This window comes from Solanum dulcamara, chromosome 8 (assembly GCF_947179165.1).
Source record: "Solanum dulcamara chromosome 8, daSolDulc1.2, whole genome shotgun sequence".
In the NCBI taxonomy this organism is placed as follows: Eukaryota; Viridiplantae; Streptophyta; class Magnoliopsida; order Solanales; family Solanaceae; genus Solanum; species Solanum dulcamara.
Genome location: NC_077244.1, coordinates 13,864,327 through 13,886,618, shown reverse-complemented (window position 1 = coordinate 13,886,618; position 22,292 = coordinate 13,864,327). Strand labels below are relative to the sequence as shown.

At 33.3% G+C, this 22,292-nt stretch overlaps 1 protein-coding gene, 1 non-coding gene and 1 pseudogene across 2 annotated transcripts; 1 reads left to right on the top strand and 2 right to left on the bottom strand.

Annotated features, from left to right (window-relative positions):
• Positions 1 to 7,596: 7,596 nt before the first annotated feature.
• LOC129901340 (DNA-directed RNA polymerase I subunit 2-like) lies at positions 7,597 to 18,721 on the bottom strand. Its single transcript, XM_055976489.1, has 13 exons — positions 18,598 to 18,721; positions 15,646 to 15,773; positions 15,468 to 15,547; positions 14,580 to 14,821; positions 14,341 to 14,505; positions 14,041 to 14,205; positions 13,872 to 13,946; positions 12,754 to 12,857; positions 12,599 to 12,674; positions 11,907 to 12,035; positions 9,580 to 9,777; positions 9,099 to 9,341; positions 7,597 to 8,501 (listed from the first exon to the last, which is right to left on the bottom strand). Exons 1-13 carry the CDS (start codon positions 18,646 to 18,648, stop codon positions 8,088 to 8,090), a joined length of 2,070 nt encoding a protein of 689 aa, XP_055832464.1. The 5' UTR covers positions 18,649 to 18,721; the 3' UTR covers positions 7,597 to 8,087.
• On the top strand, positions 12,944 to 13,060 carry LOC129901910 (U5 spliceosomal RNA). The gene has a single exon (XR_008769995.1). It is a non-coding gene; the product is annotated as a U5 spliceosomal RNA (small nuclear RNA).
• Positions 18,722 to 19,749: 1,028 nt separating the features above from the next.
• On the bottom strand, positions 19,750 to 21,518 carry LOC129899814 (FT-interacting protein 4-like; annotated as a pseudogene).
• Between the last annotated feature and the right edge of the window lie 774 nt (positions 21,519 to 22,292).

Genomic DNA, 22,292 nt, shown 5'->3' with positions numbered 1-22,292 from the left:
TCTATGATCTTTGACCAAATGCCTCTTTGAATTATTCAAAAAACCACCTCCAAGATGCATTATTCTCTGAATCAACAATGGCATAAGCAAGAGGCAATATACTCCCTACATCAGGTATAATGTTTAATACATTTTTAATAGATTTTTGTTTTATGTGTAATACACTTTTAATACATTGTGCAGACTTTTAATACAAATTAGAATTTTATTTATAGAAGCATTAGTATTGTATTCGAAAAGTCTCACCTGCTGCATCTAAGGTATTAGCTGTTAGCATTGTCCCTTTGTATGCTCCTTTTAGAAAAGTTCCATCAATAACTACAATTGGTCTACAATACTCCCATCCTTTTATCGATCAATGTAGCATCTATAAATGCATATAGGAAATGGTCATCCTCTGATTTGTGCAATCTTATATAAGAACCAGGGTAAGTTGCCTCTAGTATGTGAAAGTAACTTGGCAACTTTGCATATGATTGAGATGGATCACCTCGGACTAATTCAAGAGCTTTTTCTTTAGCTCTTCAAGATTGCATATATATGAGCCGCACATCATATTCCTGTAACATGTCATTTTGTATATCTCTTGGTGTGTAGTTGGCATCTGGATCAATACATTTGCCAATAATAATACTCCCAACAACTGTCCTTGTTTCTTGTCTTTCCGATAATGAATTATGTAGCAACAAACACGTGTTTTCATTTTCAAAATCTCTAATAGCGAACATTTGAGATTTATTCACGCTTGAAGCGCGTAATTCCAACTACAGTTTTCTCCGAGGCATTGTATTGAATAGTTGTTGAAATATTTTTATTAATAGACAATCAATAGTATAAACTAACTTGAATTTGAGTCTTACCATGTTGAGCTTGATCTCAATGTCTTGAATTCGAAGTGTTTAAGAATGGAATGTCTTTTTAGTGCACTGGTAAGGACATATTTATTTTTGTAAACTTGATCTTTCTCAAAAAAAGATTGATTGGGGTTAATAATGATGTCTGGTTGTATTTCTTCTTGCTCATCAACTTGCTCACATAATCCAAAACCAATTAACTCTAGCGTATCACTGATACCACTAAATGCATTAGAAAAGTATGAATTGTGTATAATCCTCATATCTTCTGAAGTGTCTGAACATAGTGGAATTAAGGTGGAATCACTCTCCAAGTTGACCGATTCAATTGTTGTAACACATAAAAGGTATTTTGACATATCTCTATGTTCCTTTTCGGTTTCAATATACATTTTTACTCCCATATCGTTATGAATTTGAATTAGAGGAGACCAATCTTATATCTGATTTCAACTTTACTTGTTGATGTGTCTATTGACAATTGAGCAGCAATCACAGAAACGAGGTTAGCAAATGATGAATCGGTAATTATCAACACACCATCTGCCAAGTAATTAATATACTTGTTGCTAGAATCCCATCGGTCATTGAAGTAAAGCAGTACAGTCAGATTAGCCATATTTTTTCTCCTGCATATTTTTTTGTTGAATTAGAAGAGAATTAGAGAATTAGACACGAATAATTAAACTTGAACAATAAATATATTACACACACATTAAACTTGAATTAGAAGAGAATTAGATACGAATAAAACCTGCACTAATGAAACCAGCCTTCAGTGATCTGTAGGCTACATAAATGAATTAAACTTGAACAACAAAGGTATTACACACATATTAAACTTGAATTAGAAGAGAATTAGACACGAATGAAACATGTAGCTAACAAAACCAACCTTTAGTGATCTGTAGGCCATAAAAATGAATTAAACTTGAACAACAAACATATTACATACACATTAAACTTGAATTAGAAGAGAATTAGACATGAATGAAATTTGTATCTAATGAAACCAACCTTCAGTGATCTGTAGGCCAAAAAAACTGAATTAAACTTGAACAAAAATTGTATTACACACATATTAAACAAGTAATTGTGATAAACGTAGAAACAAAAATAAACTTTCATATTGAATCACAACTGAATACAAATCGTGTATCGCTAATGAATTAGGTATGCAATCTAATTCAAACCTTCAAACAATTAAACATTCAACCATTCAAACCTTTAAGTAGTCACAGATCTCTACTCAGAAATCACAATTCTTCAACTGATTCAAATCTGCATTCATCTAAATTTTGTCATTCTTCTGCAATAACATACGCATTAATCATTATACAACACAAAACGTTCATTCACACATACAAATAAACTGTAAACATAGGAAATCAAAGTTAAATAGATGAACATACGACGAATCTGAGAAAAAGACAGAATTTGCCGACAGAAGAATCACCGATTAACAACAGTTTGAACAAATAATCGCTGCAATCAAAGAAACGAAAATCAGTAATAAAAATAAAAAAATTATGGAGAAAATTTCGCATGAATATTGTTGAATATCGTACTATTCGTTGCTCATGTTCGCTTCTTCCTCTTTTTGGCTATGGAGAACAAAAAGTTTTCTTCTGAAAAGTGAGATTCCACCGAATACACATCACTTAATTCCAAAATTGGAGTACAAATATTGTAGAAAGTTGTGGTTGAGAAGCTATAAAGCTAAGTATTGCCCTAATTTTGAAGAAAATTATGGGTGAGAAGATTGGAGAGAATATTGGTGTAGCAAATTTGGAGAGAAACAGGGGAAGAGAAAATAATGGGTGAGAGTTTTAGAAGAATAAGTCCGTACTTAATTTAATTCAAACAATTCGCTATATATGGTTAAAATAATTATGTTGCTCTCTGTGATAAATATTTTTTGAATATTGTACATTTAGGTGATTTACCCATTTAAAAAAGGTTGGTACCGTCTGAAGAATTAAAATATTAGTTAAGCTTATTAAGTCAAATTCTTACGTCAATTAATTCATCATTAAATGGATGAGAATTTTGACAAATGAAGGAACAAACAAAAATAGCAAAATATATAATATGGTCGAACCTCCCTTGACGATGCATATAAATGAGATATTATTATAAGAAACATATAATATATATCATATTATAAAAATTAGTTCAAAAAATAACTTTGACTATTATAATAAAATGACAATATTGTTTGTTTGCTTATTTTTTTACTGATATATATAGTGAAATATTTTTATTAACATAAAAAAATTGACTCAAAAAATAACTTGGCTGTTATAGTAAAATAACGACGTGTTTGTCTGAATATTTTTTAACTCGTTTATATAGTAAAAGTATTATTTAGTAATACTTTCAATTAGGCACAAGTAAAATAAAAATAAGGAAAGAAACAAAACATCATAGTGTCTATATTTATTAGGAAAAATTATCAAATTACACACCTTATATTTCTATATTTTTAATTATTCCCTACATATTGTAAAAATTTCAAAAATCCTTATTCTGATACATACGAATGATGTTGATACATCGCGATTTGATACATAGATCCTTTTCATGATACATCGCGATTTGATACATAGATCCTTTTCATGATACATCGCTAGTTGATACAAACCAAACACACAATGTATCAGTAAAACATAAGTTTTACTGCTATTTTAGTTGTGTTCATGATATATTAAGTGTTATAAGATGATTCATAAGTTTTATTGACATTATAATATTTGGTTTGTATCAACTAGCGATGTACTATAAAAAAGACTTATGTATCAAATCGCAATGTATCAGCGTGATTCGTATGTATCAGAAATCTGGAAAAAATAAATTCGGGTAATTACCAAAAATATTGGGATAAATTGTAATTGAGATTTTTCACTATGAGATTTAAATAATCATCCCTATTTATTATACATATATAATGAAAGTGTCTTTTAGATATAATTCTTTGTTTTTTTTTGTTAAACTTTTCTGATATAATCTTTACCTTCTCTTTGTTATTTATTTCTGTTCCTTCAAGAAAAATTTGAATCTCAAGCAAGTAATTAAGAATTCAAGAAAAAACATGAAAATTTAGTAGTATTGGCCTATTGGGGGTGAAAATTCAAAAATGATATACCAATAATTAAGTTCCAAGATCTTGCAAATTTATCAGGTTTTGTGTGGATGTGCCAATTGAACTCTATACTTTGATAAAGATGTATATTAATAATCATAGTTAATGTACATTTTTACATCAAGATTAATAAATACATGACATATGTTAAAATATCCATACCTATCACAATCATATTAATAATAAAAGAGAGAACTTCCTAAATTACTCAAAAGAACTCAATATCAAAATATTTCTTTATTTGATCATAGATATTCTCTCTCATAAAAAACTCCATATCATCATCTTCCATATCTGCATGCTCAAAATTATTCTTATAAGTGTTTTCATTCACGTTATCAAACTCAACATTATTCTTGTTAATCGTTTCTCCCACATTATCAAACTCAATATTATTTTCGTTAGTCGTTTCTCCCACATTATTACCAAACTCAACATTATTCTCATTAGCCCCTTTTTCTCCAATTCCAAACTCAACGTTCTTGTCATTAGGGTTTTTTGCCACATTACCGAATTCAGAATCATTATTTTCCTCGAGATTATAAGCAATCTCATTCATGTCAACTTTGTTCCCTTTTTGTAACATCTTATTTAAACTCTTTGCCATCATTTTCTCCTCTTCTTCCTCAAATTACATCCCATACTTGTATCTCCTTTATCCACTTCCCCACTATTAGTTTCCACCCCTACAAATCTCTCCTTTTCCCCATTTTTATCCTCTTCTTCGTCATCAGAAATTACAATGACCTCGTTCAGTACAATATTTTTCTCATTAGTCTTTTCTCCAACAATTTCAGACTCAACATTATGTTGATTAATCTTTGACCCAACAAAAGGGGACCACAAAGATTGGCCCAAAGCAATGGTACTGACCGTTCTCCACCACCTCAGGTGGAGGAGGTGGGCCCACAATCGACACCCCATGAAATACTCTTCTACATTTTGCATTTTGACACCTCAAACAACAATCCTCATAATCCTTAACAAACTCATACACACAGTAACAATATGTACATACAGTCCAAAAAGTATTCTTTATTTTTCAACTCGTTATCGAAATGTATCTTCTGGGCCGGGCTCGAAAGAACAGACCAAGCTTTGAGTACATACCCAAAAGCCTCAGAAGCAAATGGATACATATTCTGATTCAGGTTTAAAAAATTCGGCATGTGCATGAAATTGGTCCTAATGAGTTATTGGTTTTTAGTGTAGAGAGGAAGGTTAAGGATAGAATAGTAATTTGGATCTTCGTTAATAGTGGTAGAGAGAAGTAATACATTGGCTATAGCGAGAATTTGTGAAGGGATTGTTTGATTTGGGTCGATTTCAATGGCTTTAAGGGCATAATCACGACAATCTTCGAAGTTTCGTTGTTGAAGAAACAACTCAGAGGCATTGAGATAATTTTGGAATTTCAAATGACGGGTATTATTTGCTACGGATCGTTGCAGCTCTGTTGATGGAAGGAGCTAAAATGGAGTTTTTATAAATGGATAATTTTGGACATGAAATTTTTGTAAAGGGTATATGTTGTATATATATACAAGATTAAATATTAAAGTCAAAAATCATTTATTATAGAATCAGATTAGTAGATAATGATTGTATTAAAAAGGAAATAATTTGAAATACTTACTTTAACATTTTGAGAGGTTCAAATTAGGATATTATGTAATTGGGAAGGAATTATAGAGGACAGAGACATATTTTTTGGAATTTGAAAGTTTATTAGGATTATTGTTGCTTACTTTGTTCACATACATCTATTCGTCTGTAGTGTGTATTTTGTAATCCTTTTTTAAGAAAAACATTTAATGTCTATATAGTATGTATTTTGTAATCTTTAAAGAAAAAAATTAATTAAATAATTACTTTTGAAATTTGAGAGTTTATTAGGATTATTACTGCTCACTCCGTTCGCATCTATTTGTCTATATATTATATATTTTGCAATCTTTTTAAGAAAAACATTTAATGTCTATATAGTATGTATTTTGTAATCTTTTTAAGAAAAGCATTAATGAAATAATGATTTTATTAAATTTCTTATTATACTTTAAAATTTTAAATTTTGAATATTAGTATTCCAGTAAGTTTGAATATGATTATTTAACAATAAGACATATTAGTTAAACTGGATTATAAGCACTCTTAGCTTTATTTACGTGCTGGTTGGTAAACACCAAAGTGTTTATAAGCCAAACTTTTTATAAGTTCAAATTAGGCAAACACTATCTCCAACTTATCATTTTTCAGTTTATAAGCATTTTCGGTTTGATTACGTATTTTATTATTTTATTCATAATAATTTTCCACTTCTCAAAATATTTTTTCCAAAAGAAATTTTCGAATTTCCTCTTCACTATGTATCACTTGTTCCTAAAAAAATTTTCACAAATATTTTTAAATTTATAATTCTTTTGCAAAAAAATTAAGCATATTTTATTTATTTTAAGGGTGAAAATCGTTTACACCCCCAACTTTGGTGAAAATCAAATCCCTCCCCCAACTAGAAACAATAGACACCCCCCCCCCTTCCTCCCTTTATTCTAATTGACTTATTTAAATTCTTATATTATCTTTTGCATTATCAATTTTTGTCTTCTGCTTTTACATTTTTAAAATCATGAATTTTTATTTTTTTAATCTATGTAACAATTCTTTTTATAAAAAGATATTTAAAAAATTAAAGTAAAAAATAACTAATTGAGTGTACAAGTTATTGACATTTTATAATGAAATAAGTTCATAGAGTAAACAATTAATATTTTAATAAATAATTAAAACTTTAATATCTATTTATACCAGTAAATATAGTAGATAATAATAACTTTTTAAATGTATTTCAATGAAAGTAACACAAAAATATTAATAAAAATAGAGCTATATTTTATAACAAAATTTTAAAACATTATCTATATTGTACGTTTAAATATATTTTATTATTGACAACCAAAATTATTTATCTATATAGACACTAGAAAATAAGAGAGAACGAAAACATATAGTTATACATGTATATACATATTTAATGTATATAATATTAAAACAATAGTCATAACGAATGCATTAGATTTTATGGCAAATTGTTAAAAAAAATATAGTGCGCTATATGTAGTTTTTGTCAACTTTGTTTGGACATATTAAATATTTGATTACTTTTTTATTTTCATCCATCATTTATGTTTCGGACTCATTCTGATAGATCTCCACTGAAAAGGATAACAAAATAAGTTAACAGGCAATATATAATACATATTGGAGAATATGAAACTATGGGGTGACTAAATACTACTGCTAATAAGAAAAGCACCTACCTCTCCCATATAGATAAAGTGCGATAGTTATATTCGGACTAATTTTTTAATGGGTAAACCACATTTGGTGGCCATTTGGCCAAAGTAATTATAAAAAAAATGGTCATTTCTGTATAGGTATATATAACAAGTGTATATTTTATGTATAGTCAAGTTATATTATATTTGAAATTGTCCCTCTTTTTTTTTATCATAGACCTCTATTATTTGGCTACCTACTAATTTTCTACTCTAATTCTCGACTTCCATGATTCGACTATGCAAATAATTTATCTCATGAAAGTGAATTAGAAGTATACTGTGATAAACAAAAACGTTGGCTTCAATAGAACCTCAACAATGAAACCATATTAGCCCTACAATGTACCAAAAGCTATAACAAATAAAGTATTAAAACACAGTTCTATATGTTGTTCTCCACTTTTACAGGGCCATCATCACAATGGAAGGTGTTGCACCTCTCGAGCCAGACAACAAACCTGTACAACTCGAGATTCTTACTGATGAGACATCTCTATATTTTGACCCTCCTGCATAATGAGATGAAAGAACCGTGTCTTGTTTGCAGCGCACTTTCTTTCTCGGTAGCCCACTAGGAAACTGACTTTCTGATGTCTAAACCAAGCCACCGTTGCCAGAATCCAGTTATCTGATGCTGCAAACCCTTTTTCGGACATATTGCACATTGAAAAAGTACAGTTACAGATGAAATGGGAATCAAGCTTCCCTGCTTGTTTCTAGACATAAGAATATTTCAACTGCCAGGAATGTGTATCAAGCTCCAGCCCCATTACTTAGTTTGAGGGTCATCTTGATGTTCATCGCTGCCAGTTCAGCCGCTAGATATTTAAACACGTACGGCATTGCAACAGTCTCCATTCCTTTACTTGAAAGGCAAGCAACACAAGTAACCTTTTTGGGTTCTCTAGCAGGTGGCAGTTTCAAATCCGCTTGCACTGCTCGTTTTGGCGGCTGAAATAATGATGATGTTAGGACACTTCCACATTCAGAGCACACATCTGCAATGTGATGATCTGAGCTGGTATGGAGTCTATCATGCAGCAAATATGCTGCTCGATGAGCAAGGAGTGAATCTCGTTCCATTTCACCAAAGCGGACACCTCCACCACGCTTTCGCCCCTTGAGAGGCTGCCGAGTGATCTGGTCTACTTGTCCAGTAGAACGGACCTGTAAAGCAAAACAAGCCAATTTCAGTATCCAATTTAACCTGACAAGGAATGAGGATATATAAAGTACGAATACTGGGAAGTCCAATTTTTCAAACTGAACAAGTGTGTTTTAGTTTTTTTTTTCCATTTTTTTTTTGTGTGTGTGGGGGGGGGGGGGGGTGAGGGGGGTAAATGGGACAAAAGAGACCGACCCATAAGCATGAAATCTGTCAACCCCGAAGTGCACAAGATACATTTAATAATGTAATAAATGAATTATTCAAGCATGAAAGGAAAATTAGGTAGAAGAAGCATATAGTGATCTTGGTTTCATTTATAAGTCGATGTTGAGCACGAACACTGCATTCTTTTCTTGTTTTAGCTTCCAATTTTCAAACTTAACAGTTCACATCAGAGTAGAGCACAGGAGGTGGTTTTCCAAACTTAACAGTTCACATCAAAGTAGAGCACATGAGGTGGTTATGTAAACAGTTATTCATCAAACAGAGTCAATGTTTGCTACCCTTGATGAAAACATAAATCAGCGTAAAAGGGTCTAAGGAGGGCAGGAAGAATAAACAAGATCATTCATTCTAATATCAGGGGTGATACTAACCTGAAATTTATCGGAAACCACGTGTCGCAAACGCTGATGATAAACAGGTCCAATAAATATTTCACACGTCAGTTCTGTCCCATATACTCCACTATATAGTACTTCTACACCATGCTGATTGAAGCCACAAGCCGTTAACATGGAACCAAGTTCATCCACCAGTGAACTGAATTCTGATTCTGCTTCCTTCATTGTGTTAGAAAATGGCGTTGCATCAACAAACTTCCCATGTAAAGCACCTCCCTATTCGGAGAAAGCATATATATAAAAAAAACCTTGTGATCATCCATGTCAAGCTAGATGAAAAATATATTCCATAAACGAGAGATATCTTCAGCATATGAAGCCAACAACCAATAAATAAATATAAACTACTACAAAAACTACTTGAATATATTATTGTATGGAGAGCAACAACCTCGTAACCAGATACTTTTGCTTGAAATAAGTAACACCATAAGCGGCGGAAGAGATAACAGACCTTAGCAGCAATTGACTCCAACAGCATAGCAATCGTCATCCTTGAAGGGAAAGCATGAGGATTAATAATAAGATCTGGCCTCATTCCTGTAACTCCAATATCAGGCCATAATTGAGAGCAAACACCCTTTTGCCCATGTCGGCTGCTAAATTTATCACCAATTACAGGATTCCTGGAGCGCCTAAAACGTACATTCGCCTGCCCAGAAGAAATGAAAAATGTTGTCATAAGTTGAATAATTTGAAGCTTTTTGAAGTCATTACACCACAGTATATTTTTTAGTTAAGAGAGGATTGTCCATCATGAACTAACAAAGTTTTTTTTTATTACAACAACAAAAAGAAACTGACAAGTAACAATGACGGGCAGAATAAACCTTCAAATGCAGCATCAAAGGAACCATACCATACTTTAGAAGACAGAAAAGACGGTAAATAGTACCAAAGAAAACCTGAAGAACATGAAATTGTAAATCTTCCAAGACAGACATGAATACCCAAGAAAACATCAACTTACCTTAATACAATAAAATAAAGAGAGATATTGACAAGGCAATAATACGAAGATCCTATAGCAAACAACAGAGACTTCAGTGACTAGTGATCTATGCTAAATAAAAGTTGACATTGAGTTCATGAGTATTGGACTGTTGGTGGCTAGAGATTATGGTTTTCTTTTTTACCCTGTCAAGGAAGGATGGAACACTACGACCAGTGCAACTACATCAGTGACCAAGAAACAATTGAAGTTATCCATAGCTCAAGAAGTTTCATGCACAGACGTATGTCATTGACTAAAAGGTTTGTCCAGTAGGTTCCCGTTTTGCCTTAAAAAGAACTTATAAAATGCAACTCCTGGTCAAAATTAAGAGATTCTCCTCCTAGTTCACATAATTTAATAAGCTGCTGATATCCAGTAAAATATTCATAGAAAGATTGAGAAGGCAAAAATTTGAGGAGTTGGGTAGGCGCGGGGGAGGACAACATTAAGTTACATGCCAAACATTCCATATACATCAAAGGTGCCAAATGAATGTAACTATAGCAAAAATAATTTGCATGTGTAGTAGTAGGAAAAATATTGTCTATGTATGACGGGGTACATGGAGTGTGTTTTGCTCAAACTCTAGATTAAGGCTCTTTAAAATGACAGGCACGTCTTTGGGATGTACAGGGAGAATAGGGACTTTCCAGCTTCTGCTGTATGGCCAACAAAGCACACAAGAAAGTGAACCTTTCTGGTCTAAAAAGCAGCTTAGGGAGATTTTGATTGCTGAATTTGATACTAAGGAAATGTATACATATTAATCAGTGTTTCTTACATAAAGAGACAGCAGAGGATGTAATTCAACACTTCAACCACTGTAAAGTAACTTATAAACTGTGGCAGTTGATGCTGAATCTATTTGGTATAAGAGCTAGACAATGCCTAGAACTCTAAATAGTTACTAAGAAGCTGCAGAATGAGCAGAAGCCAAAAAACCTGGGATATCACTCCACACGTCATTATGTGAACAATGCGGAGTGAAATGAACTATATTATAACTTTTTAAGGATAAAAAACTCAATCATAAAGTTCCATAGGACCCATTTTGTGAATAAACTACAATTCTATAGGAATTTGCTGTCTGTAGTTTTTTTTGGTAGTACACACGTCTTGCTATCCACACATGATCAAATGGAGTTCTGTAGAGGGGAACTCTTCCTTAAACAGTTTGCAAGTACCTCTATAATAATGGGAGCACCTTCTGGCAATACCCTTACTTTTGCAAGTACATCTAGTATAATAAGAGCACCTTCTGGCAATACCCTTACTTACAAAAACGGTTAGCTTTGAGCTGTGACTACTGTCATAATAAAGCATTAGATAGTAAAGCTCATAGGCCAATGTATACATCAAAATTCAAGAGAAACAGAAAACAGAAGATAACAGTACTACACCAACTCATATATAGAAATTCAATAGAAATAGAAAGCAAAAGATAAAAGAATCACACCAACTTATATATCTTAAGAAAGAGGCTGACAATAGCAAAGTGGATAAGAAACCCAGAAAAGTAACAACAGAGATGTATCTTCTCAAAGTCAAATATATCTAGGAATTGCTTATCTTCTGCAGATTTGTTTTATTTTTCACATCGACAACAACATAATCAACAACAACAGGCTCCGAACCCTCGACTTCATACTAGTTGTCTGACTGGTTATTTCATTGTAAATGCTACAATATGGCTCATTTGGATTAATCCTCTGCAATCAAATGATCATGTAGATTCATGTGCAACTTGATTCATCAAAAAATAGAAAAAAGGAAAGACATCCTGTTACCTGCCCCACATATGGAAGACCATCAGAATCAATCAGCTGATGAGACGACTTATCCAAATTGCTTCTTCTAAACAATCTCTGAGCACGATAAGATTTGGCACTTTGCTCAGTCAAGTCAATGGTTTCTGTCTGCAAATTAGAAGATCACACATTGATCAATAAAAGATGTCCACGTGAAAGATCAGAAAACTTGCCCCAACAAAGAGTAGTAGGATAAGCAGTTTAGAAAGGAAGGGATCAAATACGTAAGAACCCAAAAAAACAAAATAGGAAAAATAACAGATAGATCTGTTTTCCTTTCTCCGACCCCCCGACTAAAGAAGAGAAACAGAAAGACCATCAAGTATCAAACTTCATGGTGTTGTTTTGTGGTCTCAGAAAGAAGGTTTTGAATTGATGAGAAGAAGATTTGCGAACTTAATGTTTTACCCTTGTACGATAGTTCATTAGTTTTTCCTCCCATTTTATGTAACGACCAAATATCTTATCATCCTTCCGGGAACTTGTCATAGATAAAACATTGGTGCTCAAAACTTAAAACTCCACCAATGTAGTGTCAAAAGGAAAATCATAGTTCAGTTGATGTGTTTGTATGTGGTTTGGGGGGGGGGGGGGAATAAGTTGAATAAAAAAAGTCATTTCTGAATCAAACCAAAGTCCAAAAAGGTTTTTATTAAAAGGTCAAATGATACCTGGTATATATGCCCATGACACATACCACGATATACAGATGATTTATTTAAGACCATAGCATCCTCCATGTCATATCTGCATAACATGAACATGCATATATGTATTTTATGTTTCCGCCGATTGAAAGAAACAAGGCATGGTACAGAACTCTTACCCTGAATAAGCCAAAACTGCCACAATTGCATTTGTTCCTAATGGATAGTCATCAACACAGTACTTCTCATAAGCTTTTGTGCGTACAATTGGAGTTTGAGGAGTCTGTAAAGTGCCATTTCCCCCAAAAAAGATCAGACAGAGAAAATAATATCTCAAAAGCGAGAAAATTATCAACATAAGTTCTTAAGTCACACGCAGTGAGCACAAAGCGAACTATTCTTTTGCCTTTTACTAAAGAATACTGTGTGCATGCTGCAATTAGTGGCATACTCCAATTTTTGGAGGAGTTCTCTCTTTGGAGACCCCAACTTTTCTAATGTTCCAAAAAAAAAATCTCAAGTCTTAACAGTTACAGCTGTTACAAGAAAATAACATCGAATAAAAAAATTGATTTCATAAATTCAATGGAGAAAACCACCTGTGAACCAGAGCATGTGAAACTAGATATTCACACAGGTATCCAACAACAGCAAAAACAACACCATAAAGAATGTTTTATTGAGTATGTTGAACATGCACCGATTGATAGTCTCATAAAACTATCCTATTCAAAAATGAACCACCTTCCCCACCATCCCAAAGAATCTTTCAGCTGAATGTTGCTTGCTATGCACTTTAACAAGATGAAAAAAAATAATAGCATAGATGCAAAACACATAAAATAATCAACTCACTGTAGCAAACATCACTTGGTCTTTCTGAGTAAAGGTAATTGAATTTTTGGTCATACTCCAAGTCACCAGATGAAACAGCAAGAACATGAGCATCAATTTCGAGTATAACATGATACAGAGCATAGCTACTACACCATGATCCATTCATGCTTCCATTATTTCTTCTATTTCCTGTACACTGCTGTATGGAAACAGAATGTTGCAATCCCTTTCCCTTTCACTAATCACATATATCTCTTGCCCTTCTGCTTCTAACCCCCCCCCCCCCCCCCTCTACAAGAAAAACTACACAAAAGTGTTGACTCAAGCACCAAATTCTCAATATAAATCAACAACACATTTCAAGAACTCTGTTAAAATAGGATGCCATTGTACTCAACTTGAGGGCTGGCAACAACTAACTCATGAACGCATCGAATTGCAAATAATAACCAGGACAAACCTGAAGGTGATATAACTTTTGATCAGCAGGACAATTTAATGCTTGTGAGAAGAAACGCATTGTTTGTTTACCCATCTGCACAATAGATGAAACATGAAATACAATGATGTATTGAACCTCTGCAGTCTTTATAACATTACCCACAGATCATTTCAAATTAACTCAATACCTGACACTGATACATATTACGTGGACTCTGATTATGATCAGACCAAGGTGTAAGATTGCCAACAACACTCAAAATATTAGTTGGATGAATTTCTCGATGTGTGGCAGGGAATAAGGTTTTCCTTCCTCCATCTCCACCATCCGGACAGCTTATCTCCATATACACCTGCACATTACAAATAAACAACCTTGCAATCACTATATTGGAGGTTCTCATAAGTAATAAAGATCATCACGTTCATGTTTGTTGCTACATAAAGATAAAATTTAGCAAAGGAAAAGCAAGAAATGTAGAACCCACCTGTTCAAAGGGTCCAATGAGTTCAAGATCATTGCCCTCTTCAGCAGGTGCAAAGATAATTCTTACAGGACGAACAAACCTAGAAGGAGATGTGAACAGATATAGGCCTGGATATGCTCCATTAATGCTCAAAGGGATGTACCCAACCTCCAAATCAACTGGAATCTACTGTGCAGTAGGTGCATAATAAGTCACTAAGCAAAAGATCTTTTGCTAAAAGAAGTCAATCAGAAACAAACCGATGATGTTGATGACAATTTCAATCTCCGCAAGTGGGTAACAACATTTTCAATTAAATCCGATGGCATATAGCCCGCAATACGACCATCCAGTAGAACAGACAGCAATTCAGGAGGACCAGCTTGCACAAGCTTTGGTGATGCTGGTGTCATTCCAATTGCAATCAGCACACTCAGTATGGACATCCACATTTTGAAGAAGTCTTTAACATTGCCCTTCGAATCATAGTATGAGGTTATGCCTGGTGACAGAATGATTGTATTAAGTGGAGAGAGCTAATATTGTACTGTGTATTATAAATAAAGTGGACAAAACTAATCAAAGACGATAGGATTAGGACCTACGATCATAAATATGAATGCATTAGTGCTAAAATTCAACACTTGACTAATAAAGAACAAAGACACAATGTGATAACACAATTAGATCAGGACCTTACATTTCTTGTGTGATATAAGTTGTTTAATTAGTGATGTGAATATGATGTAGGGAGTTATAGATATGCACAGAAAATAATGGGCTATTGGAGCAATGTATGTAGCAGTATATAATAGGAAATTGCAGTAAGAGTAAAATTAGGGTAGAAAACTCCAACAAAACGTTTGTGATATAAAGGTTTTCTTCACCCCTGAAAGTACCAATTAATATGAACTCTGCCAAAAAATGGTGACTGGATTTCACCTCAAGCGGAATTAATAAGATGGGGAGAAAATTTATTGTTGACGCAGAACATGAGGAACATTGTCACTTCTCAAGCTGGGCGAGAAAAAAAAAATGTTCCTTGGACAATGGGAGCAAGAGCAACATTTCATAACAGAAAACGGTTAAGGAAAATAAGAGAGAAAACAAGATTACATCAGAAAACAAGATTACATCCACCAACCGACGGCAAGATGCAGTCATATGATTAAGCAACCCACATGGCTCCCCATCAGGTGTATGAACAGGACAACGGCAACCCCAAGATCTGAAAAAAGGTGCGAAGTGCCAGGAAATATAAATGGAAACTTTAGTGATTTTTCGTGAAAATAAAGCAATTAACCCACAGACAAAAAGACAACATACTCAGGTAACAACTTCCGCACACTTGTAGTACGAAGACCAGCAAATGAGGCACCTCGATGAACCACTCGAAAATGTGAAAGGAAACGGAGGAAATTTAACTTTTCTGCCTGGACAGTCATACCAGCTCTCTAACCAAAAAACAACCAAGTCAAGATACTCATGGGAAGATGATTGCAAGGATGCACTTTCTACAAAATAATGTACCATAATTAATTACTACAATTCATTTCCTCTAAAATGGGAAGAACCTGCTTAACTAGAGGCACTTGCAGAAGCATTTAAAAAGGGAGTTAAATTTCTTTTACAATTAATCAGATAACCCAACGCAAAGATGCTATCCATCTATGTATTTTATGTAGTCACTCACTTTTACACTCTCTCTCTACCTCCACGAGGTAGGGGTAAGGTCTAGATACACTCTACTCTTTCCAAGCCCCACTTGCGGGATTACAGTGAGTATGTTGTTGTTGTACTCACTTTTACACTTCCCCACCCCCGCCCCCACCCCCACCCCAAAAAATCCTGTTCAATGTTTCACAAGCACCTGCAAGTTGTTACTTTTATTCTATCCAACACCAATAATCCTCAAGGAAAGAAGAGAATCCTATCAAACACACTGTTGTCAATCATTTGAACTACTACATGAATAACAGATTCACAGAGAGGGCCTTCATCTCAATCTAACTCCGAGCTATGGACAAGAAATTGAGGTGCAAGGATTCCTCTTGTGTAGCTCCACATGCAGAAGTTGCATCACGAACTGATATTGATTCACTAGCAAAAATTGTTTAACCCTGAATTGCACATTCACAGCATGATCTGTCTGCACACTTGTACTAACTATAATTTGGTGCAATTAGAATACAGTTCTTTTTTTAGTGAAAAACAAAACAATCTCAATAATAAACCCTGTTGATTTATCATGAGGGGAAAAAACAATTTTGCCACTGATATTAAAGATAACCCCCTATTCTCATAAATTGTTAGGTAAGATTTACCAAGACACCTAGAAAACCACTAGAAATTAAATATCCTTAATCCCACGTTCTTCTTGCTCACTATGGTACTCCAATATACCTCATATTTTCATATAACTGAGAAACCCACAAGTATCAGTGGTGCACAGTTCGAAACTTCGTGGATAATGAACCCGCCCTCTACCCTTCTCCACTTAAATACCAGGATTTTGTTAGTGACATGGTTCAAACTCATCCCCTAATCAACTATGCTCGTGCCACTGACCAAAGTCCTGCAGGAAATGGTACTCTACTCTACTTGGTGCAGCTTCTTCACTAACGCACTTTGAGTATTCTTTTGTCAAGTATTTCCATCCAACGTTGAATGTATGTTAGCTTTGGGGTAGAACAAGACGGAATTTTCAGATGTAATTCAATTGAATTTTTTCCCCATTTTCTGTTATAGTTTGGTTAGCTTTTCCTTCCTTTTCTTTTTTTGAAACAAGAAATAGTACTTAGCTTTTCCTTCCTTGAGAACCTTTTTCCTATTATTAACTATTTCTGTTAGTATTCTTGTATGTTGTCTTTTTTATTTTATTTGATAAGCCTACACTCTTATATGATATCTTACAATAGTTATCAGATGAAATAGAGAATGCTAATTTATGGCCTATTTGGAAAGCCATCCTGGTAACTGGATTTGGTGTAATTGGGTGGAATTACACTGTCAAGCATGCTTGGTTGACTCTGTAATTACTTGATCTGCAGGTAATTGAGTGTAATTGACAGGGGGCAATTACACACTCCAATTCTTACATGATGCAATTAGTTACTTTTTAATTTCTTCCATTTATTTCTATTTTTATTTTTTTAGTATAATTTTTTATTATTATTATTTTTACTATTTTAAATTTTATTTTATTTTTATTACTCTAATATTTTCTAAAAGTATATATTTTTATTTTATATTATTTATATTTCATTTCCTTCTCATTCTCAACCTTTACGCCAAGTGATTAGATGCAATGTTTTGTATTATCTATTTTATTTATTTATTTTATGTTTATTTGTTTATTAGCATAATTTGTTAGTATTCTAATTTTTAAATTAAAGTAAAATTCATTGTTGAATAATGTTATAGACTTACATTTTTCTTTTCTTTTAAATCAATTTTTTAATTTTTTTTCATTAGCATAATTTTGTTAATATTCTAATTTTTAATTAAAGTAAAATTCATTGTTGAATAATATTATAGACTTACATTTTTCTTTTCTTTTAGATCATATTTATGTATGTTATATTGTAATTTAGTATAAGAGTATTTTGTTAAATTTTTCGTTTTGAATTTAGATATTATGTTATATTTTTAATTTCATTTTTTCTATAAGTATTGAATCATATTTCACATTGCAAGCTATTTTTTTTAGTTTATTAATCTTTTTGTCAAACATGCAGTTCATAATGTTCATAGAAATTTTGTACTTTTAATTTAATTAAAATATACTAATTTAAAAAATATAAATTAATTATTTTTTATAATATTAGTTAAGAATTTTTTTTGTTAAGTAACATATTTTCAAAAGACACATATATCTTAAATATTTAATTTAATATCATTTATAAAGGCCCTTATTTGTCTAATATAAATTTTTAATTTTAGGTAATTAATTTTTATTTTTAAAATTTAATATAACCTTATGATTACACTTGTGCAACCAAACAGTACACTTGTAATTACATTGTGGCAAACAAATAGGTCATTGTAATTACCAAGTTGTGTAATTACTAGGTTGGTAATTATTACCCTAATAATTACACCAATTTCAATTACCAGGCCCGCCTTTCCAAACAGACCCTTAGTTTTCCTTTCAGAAGAAAAGGAAGTTTGAGATCTGCCATACAAAGAACAAGAAAAAGGCTGGTATGAAGACACATTTGTTGCAATGTAAATTTCTTAGTTATTGGTGCTTCACACAAAAGCTTCATAACAAAATACCTGCTGCAAATCAAGACCTGATTGTGTAGCCAATCTCCCAGTCTTTAACATGGTCTCAATAGCCAAGCCCGTTTGTTTGGGAGCACTTTTTTCAATAGTCTTCTTAACGTCTGCCACTGCAATATGCCATAAAAGCAGATAAAGTCAATCAAAAATTCTAACCAAGTTCTAGAACCCAATATGCCAAGATTTCATCTATGTAAAAACTGAGATGATTAAAAGAATAAGAAAAGGACCCCCAAATCTTCTGAACTTTCGTACTTTTGTTTGCAACATTAAACTAACAGAAAAACATGTAAACTTGGAGCTTCTTAGTCACTACGGGTGTGTTGGTATGGAGGAAAACATTTTCTGGAACAAGTTTTCAAATTTTTCTATGTTTGGTTGGTCCAAGAAAACAAGTTCCTTAAAAGTGTAGGAAAATGACTTCCCTAATGGAACCACCCACTCCACAACCCATCCCACCTACCTAATATTTTGACAGATAACATATAAATGTTCTTGAAATAATATTTCTTGCTTATTTACCAAACACTAGAAAATAAGTAAGAAGCACTTGTTTTCCAAGAAAACTACTAGGAAATCAATTTCCGTGGAAAACATTTTTCATCAAGGATAATAGAAACCACAATTGCCCTTTTGCTTAAATTTTTTTTTCTGAGATGGCTTATTAGTTATTTCCTTTAAAATAATGAATCCTCTAAATCAAAGAAACTATAGCATTTCTATGCTCTTCCAGCATGTCCCTATTGTTCTATAAGTACTTCCAATGTAGAAAAAGAAACAAATATCCCACCATATTGGACAAAATGCATGAAACTTCACATTAGTTTAATTTTGAGAGAGATTGATTCAAACAGGCTTGATTCAGACAGGCCATTCTCTTTTGAAATGAATTAGTATCATTCACAATAGCAAAAAAATATTGTAAAGAGAATATCATCGCTAAACTAATGAAAAAAATGTAAGTAATCCCATAATTTAACATAAACAACAAAAATAAACTAATTAATGAAAGGGAAGTAGCTTTCAAAGTTCAACTCCAAATTCAGCCCGGTGCACTAAAGCTCCCACGGGTCCACGGAAGGGCCAAACCATAGGCGTTTATTGTACGTAGCCTTATCCAATGCTAAATTCAACATGGCTACAAATTCAAATCCTCACAACAAACTGTGTTTTTTGCAGGCAACCTCTGAAGAAACTTAAGGGCACTGAAGGGAGTTTCTCTCTGAATCTTGGGTGCCTCATTGTATAGAACCTCACAAGACTCATCAAAACTGTAAAAGAAGTGACATAGAGCACTATTGATGCAACCAAACAAAAGATAAGAAAAAGAGTAGTAGCTCTTGGATCTCTCCAACTTAACAAGTTATAGAACCTTTCCCCTTGATTAGCTAAATCCCCTGCAACAACTTGCATTCTTGATCCAATGCTCCTTAATCTGTCATACCTCATTCTCACAGCATCAGTGTTTTGAGACGTTGGGAAAGTGTCAAACTCTTCATCCAATTCATCCCAAGGTACTCTTTTAGCTCGTGACAACTTGATGTCCATATATGGTGTCTTTCTTAGCCTCATTCTGTAGTTCCAAGTACCGACCAAGAAAACAACAATGAACATGCTGATTAATATCGGCCTCGGGAAGTATACAAATAAGAAGAATATGGTGTGCACTAGCACTGTCGCAAATGGGTTCTTCCATGTGCAAATCCAATACAACCATTTGCAAATTGCAATTAGGCCTGTTAGGATCCCACCTATTCTAGAATAGTTGGCTTTGCATCTTCTTATGCTCCACATGTTTGAGCCTACATCAAGCATGTACTCCACCACCTCTCTTCTCAATGGTGGTTCTGCGCGACTTAGCCTCGTAGCAACAATTTGTGTAGCCTGGTATCTTAGATTATAGCTGTTAATAAGTCAGCGGGTGAAGATAATAAAGAGATGGTATAGGGGTTGAGAGTACATAGCCAACATATTGAATAAATATGAAGAAGAAAATATCATATCCAGTTGAATTTCACCCATCTTCTTCACCTCTGCTGGTGTCAACACTATGAAAGGATATGAATTAGTGTAAACTCTATTAGTTTCGAGTTTGGAGAGTCTAAAACCCCAATGCTTGGTTTCCACAACTCCTTGGAAGTTGCCTTGAGATCACTACTATTATGTGTTAATTCATCAAGAACATGATATCCACCATCAAAAGATAGCCTCAAATGAACCTTGTTGTTTAGTTTGGAAATATTGTTGTTGCCACTCTTAGACACAACCTCCTTCTCAAGACTACCACTTACTAATTGGAGTAGTAAAATCAACCCTTTTTCTACATCTTGTAAAGGGATGACACACTTCCCCAACAATTCATCCTTGTTTGGTGCCACCTTATCTTCCACACTTAAAACAAATTGATCATCAAAAGATTCTGCAACTAAAAACATCAAATCTTCATTCCATGATGGGAAAACATTCTTACTCAAAGAATTCTTAGTCTTTAAAACCATATTTCCTAGTGTAATCCTCGTGTAAATCTACGGCTACTGCCTATTCTTGTTGCCTATCTGCAATTCTTGAGCTTCTATCACATTAAATTTGAGATACTAGAGCCTAGGTGATAAATAAACCTTGGATTTCATATTTGCAACACCATCACCATTCACTTTTGTGTCATCTAGATGTAAAGTTTCTTGAAATGCCTTATCAGCATGTGTCCTTATCCAAAGAACCAACATCAACTCTCCTTTCACCTTTCACCTTTTCCCCTTTTCTATTCTCCAACTAGTACCATTCAATTTTAAAGAGTTTCTCTAACCGACAATCATCAATTATGAGTTAGTGATGATACAATGCTTTGCACTGTCATTGTCATAGCCATCCAATACCTTACCAGAGTAACGGATGATCAACCTTATTGGATCCATAATTAATCAAAGTCCTCTTTTGGGACTAGAGAGATAGAGCCTCTATCCTTCGCTGACTACGTAGTTTATGGATTTTGGATTGTTATTTATTTTTACCTAAATCGGTGCTCAATACTACATCCAAAAGTCTCAATGTGCTCATATGCTCAACCAGAGCAATTTATTCAAACCATCTCGTCTAGTCTCACTGGACTCTCAGCAAACTCAACCTCATCTCACTCATCAATTCTTTCATTTAAAATAGGCTTTCAAACTCATTCGTATCTCCTCAAAACTCTATCTCAAACAATCATTTACACTCAAAATACTCATGTTCAAAATAATAGAAGTTGAAGAACCTTTCAGACTCAACTCAAACTTAATTCTCATTCAAAAAGGTTCATAAATCATGCTTTAAAAACTTCATCAATATATAAAATAAAATAAAAATCTCAATTAAGGTTCATTGAATGAAGTCATGAATGTATAGCTCAAATACTCAACTCATAGACATCATCAATACATGTGTAATTATATGCAAGAACTCAATAGAATTTATAAATAACTCAAGAACTCAATTTGTGGAAACTCGAAACTCTAATTCAACTTGATTCAATGAAGATGTAGGGCACGTGAACGAACTCAATCCAATGTTATGAGTAGCCTTCTATACCTGAAAATCGAAGAACAATCAAACTCGAAGAATGAAAGTTGAATGCTTGAACCCTAATCCTTTTATCCTCTCCAATCTTTGCTCTTAATTAATCTAATTGTTAATGCGATGAAATACCCCTA

Excerpts from the sequence above, each read along its gene's own strand:
- LOC129901340 (XM_055976489.1), bottom strand. The coding sequence starts at position 18,648 with ATGTTAAAGACTGGGAGATTGGCTACACAATCAGGTCTTGATTTGCAG. Across the intron at positions 12,858-13,871 it reads AAAAGTTATATCACCTTCAG|ACTCCTCAAACTCCAATTGT; the intron begins GTTTGTCCTGGT and ends GGCACTTTACAG. Across the intron at positions 8,502-9,098 it reads TGGTTTCCGATAAATTTCAG|GTCCGTTCTACTGGACAAGT; the intron begins GTTAGTATCACC and ends TTTGCTTTACAG.